This window comes from Galeopterus variegatus, unplaced genomic scaffold, assembly GCF_000696425.1.
Source record: "Galeopterus variegatus unplaced genomic scaffold, G_variegatus-3.0.2 Scaffold6562, whole genome shotgun sequence".
NCBI classification, from domain to species: Eukaryota; Metazoa; Chordata; class Mammalia; order Dermoptera; family Cynocephalidae; genus Galeopterus; species Galeopterus variegatus.
Window position 1 is genome coordinate 62,270 of NW_007732673.1, and position 23,592 is coordinate 85,861.

At 46.7% G+C, this 23,592-nt stretch overlaps 1 protein-coding gene across 1 annotated transcript in view; it reads left to right on the plus strand.

The window, feature by feature from the left end:
• The window catches only part of NPSR1 (neuropeptide S receptor 1), a gene marked incomplete at its 5' end in the record, with an annotated part of 65,611 nt that extends 43,542 nt beyond the window's left edge, over positions 1 to 22,069 (plus strand). Inside the window, 4 exons of the mRNA XM_008591015.1 lie at positions 6,450 to 6,526; positions 17,041 to 17,127; positions 20,581 to 20,761; positions 21,647 to 22,069. Of these exons, the coding sequence (XP_008589237.1) occupies positions 6,450 to 6,526; positions 17,041 to 17,127; positions 20,581 to 20,761; positions 21,647 to 21,737 (436 nt within the window). The remainder of the gene's footprint in view (positions 1 to 6,449; positions 6,527 to 17,040; positions 17,128 to 20,580; positions 20,762 to 21,646) is intronic.
• Positions 22,070 to 23,592: the final 1,523 nt, after the last annotated feature.

A 23,592-nucleotide genomic window follows, 5' to 3' on the forward strand; every position in this document is an offset into this window, starting at 1 on the left:
GGTACGGTACAGCAGCCCCGCCCCCTGCGCACAGGGCCGCGTGCTCCCCTGGGGACGGCTGCGCCTCCTCCTGCAGCAGCCCCTTCCTGACCAGAGCGGCCGGCGGGACCCCCGAGGAGCCTGTGCTGTCCCCCGTCCGGCCGCACAGCCCCGGCTCCCTCTCCACGGCGCTGCCTCCGCTCCTTTCAGGTGAAGCGACACTCTTAGTCCCAGGACTAAGTGGACGAAGAAACAGCTCAGGCTGTCACCAGCCCTGCGCATGCCCGTGCGCGTGTCCCTACTGGATTCACAGGCCGAAGTCCCCGCGTTAGTGCGCTTTTCTGCACTTGCAAATGAGCTTGATCATATCTGTTATGCTTATTACCATTATAAGTGCTTATATATGTTCCTTCCCCCATTGTTGGTTTCTGTGTAATTTTCTCTATTCTCTATGTTTAGAAATATTATTTAAACCATAACCTTTTTCTTTTTTCATATGTCACAAATATTTCCCTACTTTGACATTTGCTTCATCATATGGTTTTATTTTGTTTTCAGTTAACAGCAATTGACAGTCATAAGAAAAGGAGAGAAAGCTCAAATAACTAGATTGTTGGCTCTTCTGCCACAAATACCACACTGTTTTACTCAGCGTAGCTTTACATACAGTTTATATCCACCAGGCCAGAGTGCTCCTCTTTCTCAGAGACTTAGCATGAGCACTGGCACCCCTGCTCCATGCTCCAGCCACAGCAAACTGTCTCCTCTCCCTGCTGTGCTCCTTTGTGCGTCACTCCCCACGGCTCAGCATCTCCCACGCTCACTCTGCCTGGCCTCTGGCAAATTGGGTCACACTCTTTGGGTCTCATTTCAAACTCCGTGGTGGAGCTGTCCCTGCCAACCCCACGCATTGCTGCCTCAGGGGTCACTCCCTAAACCCAACCTCACCTTGTCCCTGTTGTCATTAAGACTTCATGGCAGTGTAATGGCCTGCTTGTGTGGCTGCATCTCATGAGTGCAGGGGATGCTGTCTCTTAATTTCTGGATTCCAAATCTGGCACACAACAGCCACTTGGTAAACGTCAGACTGACTGATCAACGCAGGCCTGGATGATAAACTGCACCAGTCACACAACAGATGAGCCATGTCACTCTCTCTCTCTGTCTCTCTCTCTCTCTCTGTCTCTCTCTCTCTCTGTATCTTTCTCTCTCTCTCTCTCTCTCTCTCTCTCTCTCTCTCTCTCTCTCACACACACACACACACACACACACGCACACACGTGTGTACACCCCAATACAGAAATTTCTGTCTATATAGTGCCTAGATCAGTTTGGGGCATATGGCAGCTCCTTTATAAATATATGGAAAGGAAAGAAGAAGAGGGGAGGAGCTTTTGGACAAGAGAGGGAGGGAAGGAGAGAGGAAGGAAGGAGCTGTACGTCTGTGGAAACCCTCAGGAGAGCTGCAGACAGACAAAGATGTAGCTGCTCCGTCGTCAACTCAATCAGGCCCCCAGGACATGAAACCGTAGTGACTGACAGCAAAGGCAAATCACTGCTCTTCTGGGTCAGAACAACTCCCGTTATTTCAGAATTCACTTGACATAACTGTGTAATTGCAGCTGGGCAGGTTATTAGCCCTCATGTAATTGTTTTACTTTAGCTGTGCTTATTTTCTTGCTACCTAATTGATTTCTCATTCTCTTATCAATTTTATCTCGGCGAGATAAAGGCAGATGTAGAAAAGATCCATGGACAACAATTGCAAAGGAATAAGTGGGAAAAAAAGCACGTTAGCCACGGAGCACTGATTGGTAACATGTAAATAAGCACATTAGTCATGGAGCACTGATTGGTAACATGTGAGAAAAATCCATTTATCGTGCTTGGGGAATGGGGATCACTCTGTGGGAAAGCTCCACGTCGGGTTGGCACAGCCCTGTGGGTTGAGTGCAAGGCCATGGTGGGTAGAAGGGCTGCCGGGACCTGGCCAGCACTGACCACGGGCATGAGGCCCAAGGCCAAGGGAGATGACAGGGGCCTGAACCAACCCATCACATCAGGAAAGGAAGTGACATCCTGTATATTGTTGCCCTAGAGGTGGCAAGAGGAATGCCTTTTGCGAAAGCCTTTCTTACTAGATTGCTAAGTTAGGCCGGATGTGTGAGGTTAAATTTGCGCCATCCATACCACTTTCACACTTAGCTGCTCATGGCAGCCCTTCCCCAGGCATGTGAGTGGTTCAGGAACAGCGATCGGTCCAGTTCTGGCCAATGAGATACAAGGAAGGGTCTTCTGAAGAGCTCTGGGAAAGGTTTCCCTAGGCTGAAGAAAGAAGCCCAGGAGAGGATGGCTTCTCTTCTTCTCTGGACATTGGTGTGTCTGGATTGACACCTGGAGCTGCTGCAGCCTGACTTAGGAAGCCGCCTACGCTGAAAAGAAAAGGGGTTAAAGTTCATGGGCCGGCCCGGTGGCGCACTGCTACAGTGCGCTGCTTGGGAGCGTGGCGGCGCTCTCGCCGAGGGTTCGGATCCCACATACAGACCGGTTCCCGCTCACTGGCTGAGCGAGGTGCGGGTGCAGCACTGAGGGTTGCGATCCCGTTGCCGGTCCCGGTCCGGTATGCGCGCGACACTGAGGGTTGCAATCTGTTGCCGGACACGAAAAAAAAAGACAAAAATAAAAATAAAAATAAAAAATAAAGTTCAGCCTCCACCCAGCCCTACCTTTGAAGTTGCAATGATGGGAGATAATAAAGATTTGATTGCTTGAGCCAATGGGAGTTGGGAGTTTTCTGTAACTTGCTACCAAAAGCATCCTGACTGATGCCCGACTGTCCCTACTTGCTGGCCCCAGACAGTGGCAAATTCATCTGAACTACTGAAGGCTGTAGTGTGACCTCTTTGTCTGCTGCCTTTAGCACATCTCGGTTAGCTCTGGTGCTAGGCAAGTCACTAGGAGCATCCCCCTGCCTTTCTGTGTCCTGGGAGCCCATCAAACCCTGTACCAATGGATTGTATATACCAAGACTTTACATTTTTCTTAGTCCCTTAAGCATCAAGCTGTTTTTATACATTTTCCCTCAAAGATTGGTTCTGCCTTGATACCTCCCAGCACCCAACCACACACAGACATGCTTGTGGTCCCCGACCCTTTATGACTCTTTCATTCACTCTTTATTTCTAGAAATACCTGTAGAGCACCCACTCCCTGCCAGACATGGGCCAGGCAAGGGGATACAGCAATGGCAAGACACACGAGGGTACTTAAAAGATCTGTGGAATAATAGAGTTGAAAAATAATCCAAATCTTTCCATGAGCTTTTTGAAGTACCCTCGTACATGGCTTCAAGACTCTTCCTGAGTAACAGAATAGGCGGCCAACATGGGGAGAAGTCACAACACAGTGTGATGAGTGTTGGGTCGCATGAAGTAGAGAGTCCCGTGGGACCCACGGCAGAGGGCGCTTACCTGGTCTAGGGATAAAGCAAGGCCTCCAGGGGGATGTAACTAGAGCCATAGATAGCATATGCGGCCCAAATACATCCCGCAAAGGAGCCCGTGTACCCTCCTGTGAGAACACATGACACACTGGTTGACAAGCCTGTGAGGTCAGAGGGCCATGGCTATGGTCCAGCTCTGCCATCCTCCAGCTACATAAACTCAGGCAGGTCACTGAATCTCTCAAAGCTGCGGTCTTCTCCTCTAGAGAATGTGGATAACACTAGCACTGACTACATAAAGTTGTTGGAGAGATTCGATGAGATAATCTCCAGAAAGGACCTGGCATCATTCTTGGCTGGCTGTCATGGTGAGCTGATCACTAATATCATTGTCAACATCACATCAGAGCTTTGGTGGCCGATAGACCTCGATTTGAGTCTTGTCTCTAACACATTCTAGTTGTGGGACTTCAGCCTCGTCATCCATAAAGCGGAGACAATAAACCCTTCTTCCCACAGTTCACATGTGAAATCACAAAATAAGCACTTGTACGAAACAAAAAAGCACAGCACATATTAAGCAATTACCACATGGTGCCCAGCACCATGTTAAGCAACAGAGTTAATGGGACAGGACGGAAGGTTCCACTCTAACGCTGAAGAGCAGGGATGGAAAGGAAGTTGCAGATGTGGAGTCATTCTGAAGGGACAGCCCACAGAACTCTGCGATTAATTAGATAAAGCAAGAAAGAAGGAGACAAATGTAATGCAGAGGTCTCTCCGATGCCCTAAGAAGTAGCTTGGTTGGGCAATGAGTGGCAGGGCCACCCCAGTGACGAGGTGTGGGCTGAGCTGGCAGCAGAGCTGGCATGGGCTTCCCGCTCCTCTGATTGGTCCTACGTAGAAAGAGAAAGGGTGACTTATACCCAAATCCCTAACCTATAAGACCTTTCTTAACTCTTCCATTGTGTATACGGTTGATGGTCAATAAGTATAGAGTTATTGATCAATTAAATATGGGGGCTGCAATCCTCATATAACATTAACATGTCATGGTGGTTGCAATCTTACCTTGTGTGTTAGTCTGTTTTGTGTTGCTATAACAGAATACCTGAGACTGGGTAATTTATAAAGAACAGAGGTTTATTTGGCTCATGATTCTGGGACAGCTGCATCTGGCATGGGCCTCAGGCTGCTTCTATTCATGGCAGAAAGTGGCAGCAGCCGGCAGGTACAAGCCGATCACACAGTGAGAGGAAGCAAGAGAGAGAGAGAGAGAGAGAGGAGGTGCTAGGGTCCCAAATACAACAAGTTCTCATGGGCACTAATTGAGTGAGAACTCTCATTAATCCCCCCACCCCCAGGGAGAGCATTAATCCATTCATGAGGGATCCGCCCCCATGACTCAATCAGCTTCCAGCACTGCCACGTTGGGGATCAAATTTCCACATGAGTTTTGGAGGGGACCACACATCCAAACTCCATCACCGTGGGTTTCATTTATCTGGGAAAGAAGTTGCCTTGCTGTAACAGATATTCAACCTGGGGTCAAGAATAGACTCAGTAATAACTTTTTACTCATTTTTTTCTTTAATGCAGGCATACAAATTCCAAAAAAATTCCTTGGGCAGGTATGAGAAGGAATGGAGGTGCTCCAGACAGGCCTCAAGCTTTCCTGGAGTGCTCAGAGGGGTTCGCTGAGCAGGAATGGGAAAAGGCCATTAGGGAGCAGAGGGTTCTGACAGTCATTAGCTAAGTTATATTCTAAAGAGCACTAAAAGCAATTAGTGCTTTGTCAGCTACTGCCAACTGGAGCTCTGATTTTTTTTAATTAGTGATTCTCAAGAGGGAAGGATGTGCTGTTTTAAAATAAAGTGATGCCTTGTCCCAAAGATTTTAGTGAAGGTGCTTAATATACTTGAAATGTTAAGTAACATTAAAGTGGGGTATAAATTGTTATATTTATCAAAGGAGAAGTAGGATGCAAAATTTCCTGATGCTTTTGAATCATTAAAATTTTATCTGTTAGGCACAGATCACATCATGCAAGTGTGGGTGTGATATACTGTGAAAACTGGCAAAAAAGAGGGGAAGATAAATCACATTTTATAAGTCTCCACTCATTTTCAAGCACTGTGTTTGGCACCTTAAGTACTGTCACATCTGATACTCAAAAAACTCAAGAAGTTTGTATTATTATCTCCACGTTACAGAGTCTTGGCTGACGCTCAGTGTATTAATTATCTATTGCTGCGTAACAGATTAGCATAAACCTGGTGACTTAAAACAATATACGTTTATTATCTCACTGTTTCTGTGGGCCAAGAGTCTTGACGTGGCTGACGTGGGTCCTCTGCTGAGGCAAGGCAGCTGTCAAGGTGTTAGCCAGGGCTCAGGGGTCATCAGAGGCTCGACCAGGGCAGGACCTTTTCCAAGCTCCCTCAGGTTGTTAGCAGAACTAATTATCTTGTGGCCATAGAATTCACGATAGTTTGCTTCTTCGAAGCCAGCAAGACAGGTGCTCCACTTAAGTAGTCACATGCAATCCGTCACCTTTGCCATGTGCCATTGATTAGAAGCAAGTCACCGGCTCTGCTCACACTCAAGGGGAGAGAATCACACAAAAAACATGAACACCAGAGGCAGAGATCAAGATGACACATTAAAGATGGCCTAAAGTCAAGGACACAGAACAAGCAAGTAGTGGAGGAGACCTCGGTCTCTCTGACTCCGGAGATTCTAATCACAGCTCTGCCTCTGACCATCGGGGTTACCTTGAGGAAACTGTGTAACTTCAGCAGGTCCTAGCCCCTCACTGAGGAAAAAAGCAACTACATCCAACCGATCTTTATGGTCCCGTTTAGTGTCGATCTGCTGTGACTCTGTAATCAGCAAGTACAGGGTGCAGGACTGGCTAAGAGACCCTCCATCCCCACCTCACAACAGGGGAAGTGGGCGTGGTCCTCGCTGCGTCCTCACAGGAGGTACCTACCTGTCATTTTTATATTTTCTTTTGTCCTCTTCATAGTGTCATCTATGGCATTGTGATTCGAACTATTTGGATGAAGAGCAAAGCCCAGGAGACAGTGATTTCCAACTGCTCAGGTAAGTCTCTAACCCACGTCACCCAGCCCTTGGCTAACCTTGATCTTGCAGAAGTCTTCCTCTAGCAGATATGAGCGGGGCCTCCTGGACCCACAAGCCTGCATGACTGCAGCAGGTCCCAGCCGGCAGGCCCGGTCCGACCTCCTCTCACATCGGGCCGGTGTCTGTCTGCACACTGCTTCTTCTAGAAAAGCAAGAGCAACCAGACAGGATAAACCAAACAAGTTGATTTTATTCAGCGGGAGTGGCTCCGACCAAAGGTTAGAATATTTGTCTGAAAAAAAATGGGCGAGGGCATTCTTCTATCAGATATCGAATAAATACAGTAAATACTGTAATTGTTGAAGCAAGATATCCTTATCATGGAATTACATGAATAGGGATAAAGAACAGAACAGGAGCTCTAAAGAAACCTCAAGAATTTAGGGTATAATGAACTACGTTAAATTGACAGGGAAATAGAAGTTGTTTAATAACTAGCAGGGAGACAGCTACCTAACTATTTGGGAATGAAGACGGTTAGATTTCTGCCTCATGCTGTAAGGAAAGAAACTCTGACTAAAGAAAGGAGGACGGGGAAAAAGACAGAGAAAGAAAGGGAAAGGAAAGAAAGTATGAGAACTGTTATTTATAATCAGGAAAAATGTTTAAAGGTCTGAGCACCCTACAATGAGGGACTGAGTATAATAATTATACAGCCCTACAATGAAATACTAGAACTCTAAAAATTATTGTGTAGTGAGTACTCACTGGCATTGAATGATGCCTACAGTGTGATCGGTTAAGAAGGAGAGAGCAGTATGGTGTCACTTTTATAAATATGTGACACATATGTATTATACAACAGAATGTATGTGTGCATGTGTAGGTAATAGCTGGACAGATCGATGGAAAATGTCAAGAAGCACAAATGCTAAATGTTATAGTGATTATCTCTGAATGGCAGAATTTCAATTGATTTTTATTTTCTTCTTTTTTTCTACTTAACTGTATGTTATAATTTTCTACAATTGCATAAATTATATGATACAAAACAATAGCTTAGTGGCCCTTTAGCCTGGGTAAACAGCCTGTATTATACTAGCTGTATATACTTGAGATATTCTTTTGTTTTTTTAATCATCAACTCAGCCCCCTTAAAAAAGTACATTTTCAATGTTTCTCTGTGTAAATTTCATGCTTGGGTCCAGTAAGTCCTCATGCTGAGACTGATTACATATAGACGCTATGAATCCCTAAACTTTTGCACTTTCAAAACTTACATACGCAGTGAATGGGCATCACGAAGATGAGATGTATCCTGATATCCAGGTAGGATCAGGTACCGCCAGCAAGAGGAAGCCCCCAGAGGCTGATATGAGAGATACAGAAGGTGCCTCTACTGCCCTCAGTCCTCTCCCTGCTAAGATTCCGTGATGCCTGAAATTCCCATCAATGGAGCTGGTCCTTTCCCATTTAGATATTTTCTCTAGGAGAGCCCGGGAGAAGTACATTTGTTGGCTGGACTGAGCAACGTACATCACACAAGTATATACTGGTTAAGTGAGTTGTCACTTAGCAGAGTGTATGGACTCGGTTTGATGGTTGACAGGTCAAGTGTGGTGAGATCAGAGGATTTAGGGAAGTCCAGAGCCTGGGGCTGGAGAGGGCAGAGGGGATGGCAGGGCAGGTGGGTGTCTTAGTGTGCTCGGGCTGCTGCAACAAAATACCACAGTCCAGATGACTTAAACAACAGAAGTTCATTTTGTTGGTTCTGGAGACTAGGAAGTCTGAGATCAATGTGCCAGCCAGTCCGTTCCTCGTGAGGATTTCTTCCTGGCTTGCATGTGGCCACCTTCTCGCTGTGTCCTCACACGGCAGAAAGACAGAGCCCAAACTTTCTGATGTCTCTTCTTTTAGGACTCCACCCTCATTACCTCATCTAACCCTAATTACCTCCCAAAGGCCCCATTTCCACATACCACCACATCGGGGCCCAGGGCTTCAAGAAATGAATTTGGGGGAGACACAAACATTCAGTCCATAACAGGGGGAGAGTCAGGAGAAAAAGAGAGAGACAGAGAGACGGTGGAAATAAAAAGACCAACCAAATAAGAACAGACAATGGCTATTTTTTCAGAGCTTGCTCTAACAAGGGAGTCAGTACCAACACTTGCTTTTTTGGCAGGCAGAGGGAGGCGTGGGAAAGTTTTGTAGTGAAAGAAAGGAAGGCTTCGGGTGTGTGCCGACTGGGCTGGTGACGTGGGAGAGCTGATGGTGTGCCAACTAGAAGCGGGGCGTCCCTTGAGATTGGTCAGGGGTGCATATTTGGCTTCTCCCATTGGTTTCAACTTGGAAGTAGGACAAAAATTAGAGAACCTGTCAGGTATTAATCAAGTCCTGGCCACTTGGGCTAGATTTTACAGGCGTTATCATTTGGCTTTCTGGACTGTTCAGTAGAGATAGTGGTTTGACTCCCTACATGTCTGAGTTGTAGATAGGAGGTTGGCTTTAGAGATGGTTACTGGAGGTTAGGAATTGGTTTTCTGGGTTGGCTGCTGCAGAGTGTGGGTCAGAGTTCGATTTTTACATATGACTGACCGTCATCTGTCTGTTTATTCAGTCTCTCCACATGGACAGACAAGACGGAAGGACAAACAGAGCAGGTACTGTCAGCCACTAGACTAGGTCCCTTCCGTGTGTTATCGCCTCTAATCCTTACGTAACCCTTGGAAGTGGTGTTATTAACTGGCTTCTACAGATGGAAGACAGGCTCAAAGGTTTGCAGCTTGCTCGTTTCCAGAGGTAGCACACAACATGACCAGGATTCAAATGCACATGTGATGGACCAGAAAGCCTGTGCTTCCTCCCCTGATCAGGCTGCCTACAAGAAAGAAGGGTGTCATAGAAAAAGAACTGGTGGGTGACCGAAAAAGGCTCAAAATTTACAAAAGGAAACTTTCTCTGTCACTAAAAACCCGACCTCATGGTCTTTGGCCTGGCTTCCATTCCACGACGCTCCCTCAGCGCTCTGCCTCTGGAGCACTACTCTAGTCTCATCTCCTGAAGTTTCTGCTTTGATATATTTAAAATCTAAAATGTGCGTCATGACTGGCGGGTTCAGGGCCCAACTTTGTTGAGGTAGCTGAGGTCTTCCTGCACTTTCAGGTTTAAGTGAGATTGGTGTAAACCCTGGTCCTGTGAGTTCTACCAATTCCAGGAGGCCGGCACGCTCCTCCCTGCCTGTCTGTCCCTCTGGGCTCTCACCCTCACTGTCCCACCTCATACAGCTCTTCTGTTCCGTCCAGAGTCCCCCACGTCACCCGCGTACTACATTTTCCAGCCTCTGGACTCTTGGGCTCCCCAGACCTCCAGTCTCTAAAATGGTACAAAGTTACTTACAGATTTGCTTCCTGCTGATATACAGTGGGCCGTCAGCCCTTCTCCAAAGGTGGAAATGGCTACAGTCCACTTTTATTCTTTAATACACCTATACAATATTTCTATTACACCTGTTTTTTAGGTTTCTATACCTTTTATTACCATCAGCGGCCTCCTTCTGGAATGAGGGCAGCTGGTATTCTCAAAAGCTCATATACTCTCGGTATCTTATTCTTAAATGGAAGTCACTTGCTTTCCTGTCTATCATTACAGCCAAGCAGCTCTGGAGTTGGCTGATAAATAGAATCGCCAGCAGTGTTAAGCATGCCAGAATTATTACTCAACAGCCAGGGGACATTAGCAGTGATCAGTGTGAACAGAAGCTCACTTTGTAAACACTGGCTGAAAAATTCAAGCCATCCTTAGTGTAAAAACCACTCTTCTTGCTGGCAAATATGTCTATTTTCTCCCACTCAAAGGCTGACAGAAATAAAATGAAAAAGAACTGTTTTATAAATGATCTAAAGACTTGCCACAAACAAGCGTGGAGCGTGAGAGGTAGAGGAGATGAGGTTTCCGCTGTTGTATGTTGCCTTTCATGAAAACATTCACTGCATGAGAGCAGGAGACCAGGGAGGCACAACCATGCAGCAGACAAACTGTCACATGTCTGGATACAGCAGCGCCTGGCCATAATGGCTTGCAGATGTGAAGGTCTCCACGCTATATCCAAACTGCGCGTTTCAAATTAAGTGAGGCAGAATGGGGTGAAGATAGAAGCTATGGACTGGAAACTAGGTTAGAGTCATATTTACATTCCGCCTCAATGAATTTAAGAGAAGCCCATTCATTGCTCAAAGTATCAGCTTCTTCATCAGTAACTGTAGATAAAATGGCTTCTCTACAAATGGCTACACTTAACAAAAGTCGTGCAAGAAAAATATAAACATACAAATTAATGAAGATTAGAACACGTTCATGGAACCTAAGATTCCATATAAAAAAGACATCAACTCTCCCACCTGATCTACATGTTTATTCAATTTCAATCAAAATTGAATTGAAATATTTTATTGAGCTTGACAAGCCAATTTTAAAATATGCATGGAAAAGTCAAGAGCCAAGGATAGCCGAACATTCCTGGAGGTCGAGGAGGTTCAATGCACCAAATGTTAAGATCTGTCGTGAAGTCGGAGTGATGGACAGGTGTGGCGTCCTCACCCAATCCCCATCTCTCAACTTATTGGAAGCTCGCTTGAGGCCGTCTGAAACAGGTGGGAGGCCACATTCTTACCCCAATGTTTGCCTCAAGGATGAGTCGCAATGGATCTTTGCTGGGTAAAACCTCTCAATGTTACAGCTTAATGTAGGTCCCAAATTAGGGGACCACGGCCAGCTTTATTGGCTGGGACCAGCGCACTTAGAAGAGGGCTCCATTTGGTTGAATGCTCTGCCTGCAGTTTCATTCTGCACTGGGCACACACAGCATGTAGCCAGTGCTTCTGGGAACTAGAAGCAGGTGGCGTCTGCAACTCTACAAAACCCCAAATTTGGAGATTTTCCCTGACTGCCTCTCATTTTTGCTCATTAGCCAACCAACTCTTTTCTAAGTTCATTTCTTTTTTCCAATTCCAGCTAAACACCACTGGTGGCAATCAATATACACTATTAACATTCAGTTTACCGATCCTGTGGTGTCCCCTGGGCTCCAGGCTCAGCAGGCACACAGTCTGTCTTCCCAGCCATCATGTGTGACACTTCTATCGAATGGATCTCCGGTATCCCAGCTTCCACTCTCTGTTTCTTTGCCTCAGTTTCCTTCCTTTTAGGTTTTTGTTAAGACAGCACTGCATACAAGGTGCCAATTTTTGCTTCACTCAGGACAAGATTAGCAGCCACAATACAACAGACAAATAGAAACTAAAACAGCCCCAAACAGACTTGCACATGCACGAGAACCCATCATGTGCCTTCTGACAGAGGGAAAGAAATGAATTGGATCTTTACCTCAATCCACGGGCAAGAACAATTTCCAGGGAAACTAGAAACTTAAATGTGAAAACTCAGACCTTTAAAGCTCTTTAAAGATGTTGGGTGATATCTTTATGACATTGGGGTAAAAAGGTATGAAACCATAAAAGCCACGTAAACCCTAAAATATCAGTAGCCTTAATGAAATAGTAGTTTATTTCTTGCTCAAAGTCCAACTGGCTGTAAAGGGCTGGGAGTCAGGCATTGTTCCACACGGTCATTCAGCAGTTCGAGCAGGTGGAGATTCTGCCATATTTAACAGAGCGCTGCTGAGGTGTCCGTCAGCATCTCCCTGCAGCAGGCAGGGGTCGGGGAGACAGTGGAGTATTACCCAGGTGCCGCATCTGAGCCGGGTCTGGGGGTGGCAGCGTGAAAGGGAAATGTAGTCTCAGGGATGTGTGGCGGGGGCAGGTGGGGGAACAGCTCACCTGTCTCTGCATAATTATTTTAGGCCAGTCGGGAGTCCTGGTTGCACCTGAGCCGAGGAGCTGAGGCACAGGAAAGGCTGAGTGGTGAGTTAGGGGAAAGCTGGAAGCTAGCTGTGACCTTCCGTTTGCTCTGGGTTAGAAACCTCCAGAGAAAACGCGGCACGTCCAGCTGATGGGGAGAGAGGGAGCACCTCAGGTGACAAGAAGAGGACAGTAGGTTTCCTGAAAGTAGAAATACCCTGGAAATGGGTCAGGCCCAGTGAGTGCAAACTAGGACGAGGCCTGAGGTCACTGAAGAGCCTTCCGGCCTGACTGCTGTGGCACCCTGTGGGCACTGGGGAGGAGAAGCCGAGGGTGACGCTGGAGAAGCCGAGTCCCCGGGGGCGCAGGCGGCTCTGCTGCAGGCGTGGAGAGGCAAGTGCAGAGGAGTGAGGCCTGGCCTTGCTTCCTGGCAGAGGAACTTGGGGAGCAGGTGTCCCCCAGGGCGGAGCAGTGGTGCGGAGTAATCCGCAGCCCAGGGACGCGAGTGAGGCCAGGAGAGGGGGCGCTCAAGAGCCCAGCAACCGTCCAAGGGCACAGCAGTCATGAAGGGAACTCACAGGGGTGGCTTGGAAGTGACAGTGGCTGCCGGGCAGATGGCGCCCAGCCAAAGCCCCTCCAAGGAGGTCCCCAACAAAGGGCAGGTCTGTGCGGAGTGGCCTGGGGCTGCCCGGGGCAGCTGCAGTGACCGTGGAAGGCACGATCCAGACACAGTCACTGCAGAGGCACAGGCCGTGGCCCGGGCAGATCCTGGAACACTGAGACTCCCCCTTGGGTCTACCAGAAAAACTAAAGGGCCAAAAAAAACCCTGGGAAGAAAATGGCTGCAGTCCCGCAGCTCAACAGATGAGACCTAATGCGCAGAAAACATTTAACTGCTGGGTTCCGGGAGCGTTCAGGTGGTACGTGTAGAAAAAGAGGCCATTACTGTTCAGAAATGAACTTCAAGCTTTAAAAGTTTTAGAAATCAGGAAAGACTGTTAAGAATCTTTAATTTTAAAAGTCAGCCCAAAGTACATAAAAGTCCCAACATATAAAACATATTTATTTTAAATATTACCAATTAGACTTCCTTGTTTCCAAACAAATTCCCTACACTGGAGTCCACAGAAGGGTCCCCTCATCCCCAAAGAATAAATTCAGCCTCCATCTGAAATCCCAAGGCACCAACTGCTCTGGCTTCAGGTGCTCGGCCCACGCGAAGGAGTTTCCAGGGTCTCTGCACGAGGCCTGAGGCTTTGGGAAGGTGAGGAGCAAGAACTGGCCATCTGGAGACTAAATTTCCAGCATGGACCACCTTTCGGGATGTACCTGGAACTAAAACAGTCCAAGTCAGTGTGTTGCGTCCAGTCCCAAATCCAATGGACCTGCTGCCTTGAAGCTACCCAAGCTATTAATGCTCAGTGACAGCTGAATTTAACTGCTTTTCACCCCAGCTCAGCATCAAGGCCTGAGTAGAAATAATCCTTTTATCTCCCAATAAAGGAGAATTTACTGGCATTTTGTAGCTCTGCTCTCTTTGAAGAGCCATCTTTAGAAGCTGGAGGCTTTGCATTTCCTGCGGTGGTCAGATTAAAGACACTTTTCATTAATCTCACTGGGAGATCGGAGGGCACGTAGTTGACTATATTGTCACCCAGTTGCCCTATGGAAAGTTCTGTGAATTTCCATTTTAAACAGATTTCACAGCACAAATGCCACTCTTGAAAACTTTCCTGAAACACCAAATAGTCTGCAGAGCCATACTGTTTAGGAGCCAGCTGTTACCTCGCACCAGCAAGTGGGGACACTTTGAAAGGATAGAATTTGGTTTGCTGTCTTCTTTACTTGCCCCCCCATGGGTATAATCCTACCCTGATCATTTTCTGCTGTATATAATCCTGCACAGATGACAACATTGTATAGTAGACAATCTAATGTAGTAAGACTTTCTGTTCACTTCCATAAAGAGAGCTCATATTTCCCCTGAAATATAGCACTGTTAATACCTCATTCATCCCAACTGATAAGGCAGCTGACATTTCCAGCACGGGGTTTGTGACCTTGAATGTGTTCTTTTATTTTCATCCTCAGAGTAACTCGGTGAGTTTGCTGTTCTATGCCTCATTTTTTAAGTGGAAAAACTGAGGCTGGGAACTTTCAACAATGTGCCCAAGGTTACTCAGCTAGTCATTGGTAGAGCTGAAGAATGTGTCAGGTCTGATCCTGAAGCCAGTATCCCTCCCAAGATACCATCCTGGAGATCAGGATTTCTCACCCTCAGCACCTTTCACATTTTAGAGTGAATAATTATTTGTTGTGGGGACTGTCCTGTGCATTGAAGAATGTTTACCAGCATCCCTGGCCTCGACCCACTAGATGCCAGTAACACACATGTACACAGTTGTAACAACCAAAAATGTGTTCAGACTTTGCCAAAAATCCCCTGCAAGGTGAAATCACTCCCAGTTGAGAGCCATTTTTGTAAATACTACTGAAGCAGTTGCTTTCCTTACATCGCCACGGTTTTGCTGTGCTATGAAATGCACAGAATAATTGGAAGGCCCTAACAGTACCCAAGAGTGGCCTTACAGGGTATATTTTAAGAAAAACAAGTCAATTAATTATTATTTTAGTCCTCTGCCCCTAAAAAGCTCCTACTCCTGTTATTCCTGATAACAGTTCATCATCTCCGATGAGTAAATCCTCACACTGAAAAATGCTCAAAAGCCTCCATGGCCTGCTGCTGCCTCAGGAATTGCGTGGCAACTCCTCACAAGACATTTGAGGTCTCCCCAGTTTTCCCTCAGTCCTTCTCCTCACCCTCAAACCCCACACACTTGCAGGCTGCAGCCAAGTAAGATGACTCAGTGTGGTCTGAACACATCCTACGTTTTCTTGTTCCATGTCTTGGCTGAGGATGTCACCTCTGCTTCCCACATCTTTCTTTCCCAGTCCCAGGCCTGCACCCCGTCTTTGCCTTTGGAGTCCCTCGCATGTCGCTGGCAGTTTACCCGATGCCCTTGCATCTCGCAGCGCAGCGGTGAGGGACGGCGCTCTCCTGTGTTCACGGCTGGTTTGTGTCTCTGCCGTCCCACCCCGCCTTGTGGAGAGTGTGTGATCTTTCCTGCTGCACTGAAAGTTCCAGAGAACAAGAACTCTGTTTTAGCCTTTCTATGCTGTCCTTACCTTTTAGCAGATGGGCTGTGCTTCTTGGATTGGAATGAAGATGGGATTGAATGAATACTGCAAAAGTAAACTTGCGGCCAGTTTCCATGGGGATTAAAATGAATTTCAAATGTGAAATCTGAGCAGCATAGTGAGGACTTTTGAGGACCTTGAACACCACAGTTCACCTCTCTAGTGCAGAACATCCCTGCCCACGTGACTGAGGCACACAGGAGGGCCCCTGACCTGGGGACCTCCAGGGCTGTGTGCATTGAGCCCCACTCAGTGGCACCCGGCTGAGGGATACGGGGCCTGGCATCTGGTCCAAGCAACCCTCACTGAGCGTGTGCTCTGGGTGAGCCTGGCCCATCCAGAGGAAGGACCCCTTTTCCTCACTTTCACAAAGGTGCCTTATGGGCTGGCGGAAGCCCCGTCAGTAAAAACTCTTCCACTGGGCCAGCCCGGTGGCGCACTGCTACAGTGCGCCGCTTGGGAGCGCGGTAGCGCTCCCGCTGAGGGTTCGGATCCCACATACAGACCAGTTCCCGCTCACTGGCTGAGTGAGGTGCGGGCGCAACGCCGAGGGTTGCGATCCCGTTGCCGGTCCCGGCCTGGTACAGGAGCGACACTGAGGGTTGTGATCCGTTGCCAGTCATGAAAAAAAGACAAAAAGGGGAAAAAAAAAAAAAAAAACTTCCACAGAGGCAAGAAGGGATCCTGTGTCCAACATTTTTATCCCCAAATTTTCTGTCTATCACTCCTTTTATTAAGATCTGTTGCACTGAATTCCGGCATCCTAATCAACCGTCGTTTTACCACTACTTCTTGACTAATAAGAGGTTGGTATTGATTCATTCAACAGATATGTCTGAATCCTTCAATGTGTTTATAGGTCACAGGAGTGGAGAAAGCAAAGCCTGTCCTCATGGAGCTTATATTCTAGTGGATTCTTATATTCACCCATTGAGTGTCTCACCATCAGGCAACAACCCACATATGATTAAATTTATATCTGGGCTCCTATTTGGGAGTATTTTTGATACCCCTGGCTTGACTTGTTCTTGAGAGTGGAGTTTCTGAATTAGATGAATGAGTTGGTCTGCAGCAAATACTCTAGGAACGTTCCCTTGCCCAGGTTACCAAAGCAACCAAATGGATGTCTTAGAGAACAGCCCTCCACAGAGAAGGCCTCATCCCTGGGGGCCACATGGTCTCATTGCAGCTGCATCGGGCTCAGGCCATCTGACCAGGTCTCTTGAGAGAGTCTGGGCATCCCATAACATTTGCATATTCTATTAAGCTGCAAATTGGGTGGTGTCTAGCAACCAGCCCACATCCATTTTTATTCTGAAAAAGTCCAGAAAGGGCCTTCTGAGCACAGGTGAGCAGGATACAAGTGGTCTGTCCCCTTGAAACGTGCGGGTCTAACCTTCGACGTTCCTAGTAACAGAAACAGAAATCATCACCCCTCGAGTGCCTCATTTTACCCTTCCCCTCTCGTCTCTACAGATGGGAAACTGTGCAGCAGCTTCAACCGAGGGCTCATCTCGAGGGCAAAACTCAAGGCCATCAAGTATAGTGTTGTCATCATCCTTGGTAAGCATGTCATTCCCTGCATTGCAAAACTATGTGAACATACCAAACGCAAGCTTGCACCTAAAGCTCACACCAGAAAGGAGCTTGTCTACGGACATTTCCACCTATGTCTGATTGGGAAGGAATATGTGGGACTCATCAGTCTGTCTGTGGCTCCTTCAAGCGCCGACATTTGGTTCCTAATCCCTCTTTTCATGCATGTAGTTGCCCAAGGTCATGAGTTGGATAATACAGAGGAATCTGATTGGACCCTACTGCATCGCCCTGTTGACTCAGTCACTTCCTTTAAAGCACACCCTCCCCAGGGCTGACGTTCGTAACCACAGGAGAGGTGGAAGTGGCACTCCATCTCTGCTTGACATCCAATTCCAGGGTCGCCACAAACACTCCTTATGGCCACGTTGCCTGCCCTGCCATCCTCTTGTCTTCTGCCCTCTCCTTTTCCTTTCTCTCTACTCTGAAGACCCGGAAAGTCACCTTGCACTGTCTCCCGTCTGAAATGCTCTGCTCTCAGATGGCCACATGGCTGACTTCTTTACCTCACTTGTTCCCCAACAATGCCACCTCCCTGAGGCCTCCTTGACAATGCTTTTTAAATAGCCTTCCTCTAGTTTTTATTCTGCCTTATTTTTCTTCACGGTTCGTAACTTCTACTTGACACTGTGGAAAATATATTGATTTTCTCATAGTCTGTCTCCCCCACTGGAGTAATAAATCCGTGAGGGCAGTGGCTTTTGCTTTTGTGTTGCTTACATTATTATCACCAAGGTCTAAAGTAGGGTCCCACACACACGGCTCAATTAACATTTGTTAATGAATGAGGACATGCAAGAAGAAAAGAGATTTGTTCTACTTCCTTTTTATTTAGCTCAAATACCTGCCTCTGTGCCATTCTGGCAGCTCTTAGAAGCTCCGAGAAAGCATAGCTGTCACCTTAGCTGCATGTCAAATCACCAGAATGGTCCGTTCTCACCTTTCTAAAATGCAACTGCAAAATGCCAAACAGACCACACACACAGTGACTCAGCCAGCAGAACGTGGGCACAAAACAACACTGCAGGCAGAACTCGGGATAAAGCATATACAACCCTCCAGGGCTCAAAACCCTTCTCAGAGCCTTCCGAAGTAGATCACAGACTTGTCTTCCCAGACAATCAGAATCAGAGAGATGCATGTTCTCGATGTTGAGTCGGGAAATGGATGCTCACACAGGTGTTCCAGAGCCAGCATAGCCCTTTTAAATCAGGAAACACACTCTCAGGCCCTGTGGGATCCTTTCAGTCTGCAAGCAGGAATGCCCACAGAGGGTCAGCAAGTGTTCACAGACCTATCAGACTAAAACGGCACTTTCTAGAACAAATAATGCTCCTTTTCAAAATCCTGAAATAAAATGCATACATAATACTACCTACCTACTATAATTCTTAAAAGATCAATATACTGCTCCAAAATAATATAAAGCAGAAATAGCAAGAAAATAATTTATAATAAAATAATACCAGTTTTAATATGTAAATACTTGGACACACCTACACGAGAAGAATAATGTAGTCAGATGCTTATACCTAGACATAGTAACAGCTGCAAATAAAAACCAATACAGGTGTGTTTTCATGGAGACATAAAAAATATAAGCAGTACTGCTGTCAGCAACTTGATTTTCTGCTCAAGCAAACGAACCCTAGTAAATTTCCAAACTAAAAAAAGTATCTTTCCTCCATTTACAAGGGAATTGCATTTTTGGAAAGCTCAGCATTTGCTAAAAATATCTGTGTTCATACATAAAACAGAGTTAGTTTTCTAGACTGGGGTGATTGTAAGCAGGGTTCTCCCATACGTGAATGTCCAGTTAGGCATTCAAAGGATGTAAGGGCCATAGGATAAGGTTTTTTGGCTGGGCTGCCTATACCATGTGGGAGGACTGGCTTCCCTGTGGCAACCAGAATCCCCCCGCTCCCACACAAACCCACAAGCACACAGGGTCGTTTCATCCCTGCATGCCCCAGGACCGCTCTTCTGGGCCAACATTGGGCTTAGCCACCCAGGGTCCAGAATGCTCAGCGGTCTTTGTGTTTAAATCACTCCCCATTAATACACTGCCAAGGTCTAGGCGAAAAAAACCATGAGTCAGTTTCTCATCCCCAAACTCTCCAGCAATTTACAGAATCCCCTTCACACAGTTATGGAGGAAAGTTTGCCTCTGCATGCAAATGGCCAAAGAAGCCGAAGTTTTCCTACTTGGAGGAAAAATCCTATGGGTGGGAAAGGGGGAGAAGCAGAGTGGAGAGGACATGGCAAGAGAGTAAGAGATGAACGTGCATGTCCAGTCAACCAGCATTTGTCTGGGCCCTCCAGAAAAATAGGAGAGAGAGATCAATCGATTATAAAGAATTGGCTCATGTGATCATGGATGCTGAGAAGTCCCAAGATCTGCAGAGACCAGGAGAGCCAATGGTGTCAGTTCTAGTTCAAGTCTGAGTCCAAAGACCTGAGAATCTGGAGAGCTGAAGGTGTAAGTTCCAGGTTGACTCTCAGCATGAGGGCAGGAGAAGGCCAGTGTCCCAGCTCAAAGATCGTCAAGCAGAGACAGTAACTTGTCCCTCACTCAGCCTGTTGGTTCTACTCAGGATTTCAACAGATTGGATGAGGCCCACCCACCCTGGGGAGGGCAATCTGTTTTCCTCCATCTGCTTATTCAAATGTTAATCTCATTCAGAAATACCCTCACAGACAGGTACAGAATAATGTTTAGCCCAATCTCTGGGTACCCTGGGGCCCAGTCAAGCTGACACATAAAATTAACCACCACACTCTAGATCCTCACTTTCAACCCATTTCCTTTGAGGATCTGGAGCCAAACAGAATTAGAGTCTCACACACACTAACCGATTTGGACAGGGGATTTAGGTGTGTGTTTTCTGGAGAGTCTCACTCAGTGGTGGAAAAGAAAGTTTAGACTATTGTGATTAACTGAGCCACACTTTGAAAACATTGGAATCACTGCTTCCCCCTTCCATACCCTAAAACCAGGAGTCACTATCTGGTAAACAAGCTTCCTGTTTTTCTGTCTTTTCCCGGAGATTTTCCCAATAATTTGGCTGGTTTTTCTTCAGCACTGTGCTGTATAAAAGGCTATGGCCATACCTGGCTGTGCCCAAGCTTTCAATGAAGAGCCCACAACAGTAGAAATTAGGCCGCTGTACAGATAGAGCAGCTCCAGGAAATTTGCTCAGTTTTAGGAGCACATCCGTAGGATGTGTACATGTGCGTGTGCCTAAGTGAAGACGACATCGGTGTTGACACACACGACTGTTCTAAACAGTCCACGCACTCCAGAGTTTCTGAGAGATTCCAGATGCCAAACAACCTCCAGGGGAACTCCGGTCGGGGCAGACCAAGATGGACCCCTCGGCTGTGACCTGCTGCGGTGCTAATGTCTCTCTTCTCACGCAGCCTTCATCTGCTGTTGGAGTCCGTACTTCCTCTTTGACATTTTGGACAATTTCGACCTCCTTCCAGACACCAAGGAGCGCTTCTATGCCTCTGTGATCATTCAGAACCTGCCAGCATTGAACAGCGCCATTAATCCCCTCGTCTACTGCGTCTTCAGTGGCTCTGTCTGTTTCCGCTGCAGGTAAGAGGCGCTCTTGTCTGGTCAGACACACGGACGGCCACTGCACTGGAATTCCAGCGTGTGTGGTCCTCATTCCAAAACTCCCGGCGGGTTACAGAATTCCCATATTATAGACGAGACACGTGGAGTCAGAAAGTTTCCACTAGTGTGACAGGCTCAAATCCAAGCTCAGGGCACAGCCAGGGCTCTTTCACCTTTTCACCTGCACCACCTCAGCTCCTATAGCAACTGCCTTAATCATGGCTCATTTAGGAGACTTTTCTTTTGGTCAAAGTGTCTCCTCATGAATTAGCTCAATCTGATCCTGGGGTGATAGTAGGACATGGAGCATTATTACTGTTTTACAGATACACAAAATAAAGCTCATGAGGTAAAAAGACATTATCGAGGTTATATGAATAAATAGTGGCAGAGCTAAACTTAAATCTCTGCAACTGACATTTTTCTGCTTTCAACTGTTTTCCTGCACGAGCTACAGGGAATAGGTGGAGAAATCCATAGGTGATCTTAGAATGCTTTAAGGCTTGAGCTTAATGCCAATGTCCGAGGTTCAAATCCTACCATTGCTTATCTATAGCTATGCATGACCTTGGACAAGTTATTTAACTTCCATAAATAAGTTTGCTCATCTGTAAAATGGGGCTAGTAGCAGTTACCTCCCTCTTGGCCGGTGATGCCTCTGTCTGCTGTCTCAGGAAGTGCTGACTGCTGGGAAGGAGGGTTGCAAGTAGCAGAGAAGGAAGTCGGGCACTTGACATGTGAAGTATCTAGTGCAGTCGTTTAATCTTTAATACATTCTTCACAACTACCATCTCTTAACCTCTCTACTGCCCTTTTCATCAGGTCAAATTATTTTCCCTCCTACTTTATTCTGACTTCCTCTAGGGAGCAAAGATCACAGGATTCCAGAATGACATTCCGGGAGAGAACTGAGAGGCACGAGATGCAGATCCTGTCCAAGCCAGAATTCATCTAAACCCTGGACGGTGGCCATGCTAGGCTGAGCCCCATCAGCTCTCCTGGACCCCCATCATCAGCTTGGGCATGTGCACAGAACCTATGCTAATGTCTCCACCCTTTTCTTGTTGTCACTTGGGAAATGCACAAGACAAATGTTCTAGTGAGTGCGTGTCACCTGCACTGGGAAGTATTGGCCAGCACAAAGTCTCCCACCATTCATGCCAGCCAGAAAAGACACCCCTTCCTTCCCCCACCATTGCCAGCCTTCCTTCCTGCTGTTCAGCACCCGACCCCAGTGGATAGGGACATCACTGGCTCAGCCTCCTGGCTGGGAGACACTGAGGAAACAAAGAGGGGACAAGAGCAACAGGGTAATACATGAGTCTTATTGCAATTGAAAAGTAAGTAAAAGGCTTAACGAAGCCTAGACATTTCCCCCCAGTTTTGGATTGGAAGTTCAGTGGCTGTAGGCAGGAAGATGTTTGTCCTTGAAATGCCGACAGATTCATTCCCAGGCGCTGGCACGTTGCACCTCCTCTGCGGATAGCCTTGTTTTGCAGATGGATGTGTCAATAGCCAAGCTCACACTCCCGTGGCATCAACAAATGATTTGTGGAAAGGGCACAACTGTGGCCCTCCAGAATAAGGTCACAATGAAGGGGTCCTTTCTCTGATGGGGAAAAAATGTGTGCTGAGGACAAGAATAATGATCACAACTTGTGGTAATAGGCATGCTGGTAATATCGATCTGGCCATGACATCTTGAACACAAGTGGTGACGGTCAGCTTTGCACCCCATGAATATGCATAATCAACAAAAACAAGTATAAATAAATAAACAGAAAGCGACGGACCCCCGATCTCCAGTCTCAGAGGGTTGGGACCCGGAGCTCCGGTGTCTTCGAGGCCCTCTGATGAATCCTCCCGTTGCATTCAACATTTGACCCTCCTCTGGGCTCCATTCCTCACGGCTCAGGGACACTTCCTGCCCTGGAACTCTCTGAACCCTCTCTACAGCTGGGAGCTGAATTTCTGTGGCTTTTCCAGCTTGATGTTTCTGTAAGGTCCTTATCGTTTTTGCATGTCACAGCCTCTGTGTACCAAACCCCTCAGCCGGGAAGCACTGGTGAGGCTTATTTTGATGGGACTGAAGTTTGATGTTTATAAACATAATCCAAGTGAAATATGAAAAAACATGATGGAGAAAATTGACTAGAAAACATTTAGTCATAAGTGAAAATGAAATAATTTAATTTGATCATGTGTATATTTCCCCCCAGGCTCTGGGACGCACGTGAGCACCTTATTTTTAGCTTCATGTACATTCTTGACATTAAAATCTCCTTGGCAAAATTCTCCTTCCCAGAATTATTCAGAGTTTCTCTCTCTCTCTCTCTCTCTCTCTCTCTCTCTCTCTAATAGCATTCCATTCCTCATTACGGTGTCAACTCAAAGACATGTTCAAGGTCATGGTGGCATTTTTTTCATAAATTCTCTTTTCAATTCCATCTGACCCTAGAGAAAGTATCTCTTTAGGCAGAAACCAGACTCCTCAGTCACCATCTCTCTGAGAATTATTCTCTGGATTCGAGTAGCCCGAATAATTTAGTATGTCTGTGTCCACACAGCAATTGAAGGCTTTCTCCCTCTCTGGCCAATCATCTAAACTTGAGCAACCCAGAAGCTGTGAGTGGTTGAGAAGTGCTTTTCAACATTTCGCTTTAAATCAACATGTGCCACCAAAGACCCACGGAGTTGTTGCTAAAATAGCTGCTTGTACAGGAGCCAATTAACAGAGCAAATCTGGCTGGTGTCCTAGACAGCAAAACAGGAGCCCCCGATTCTCTGACAGATGCTTTCAATCCCTGTCA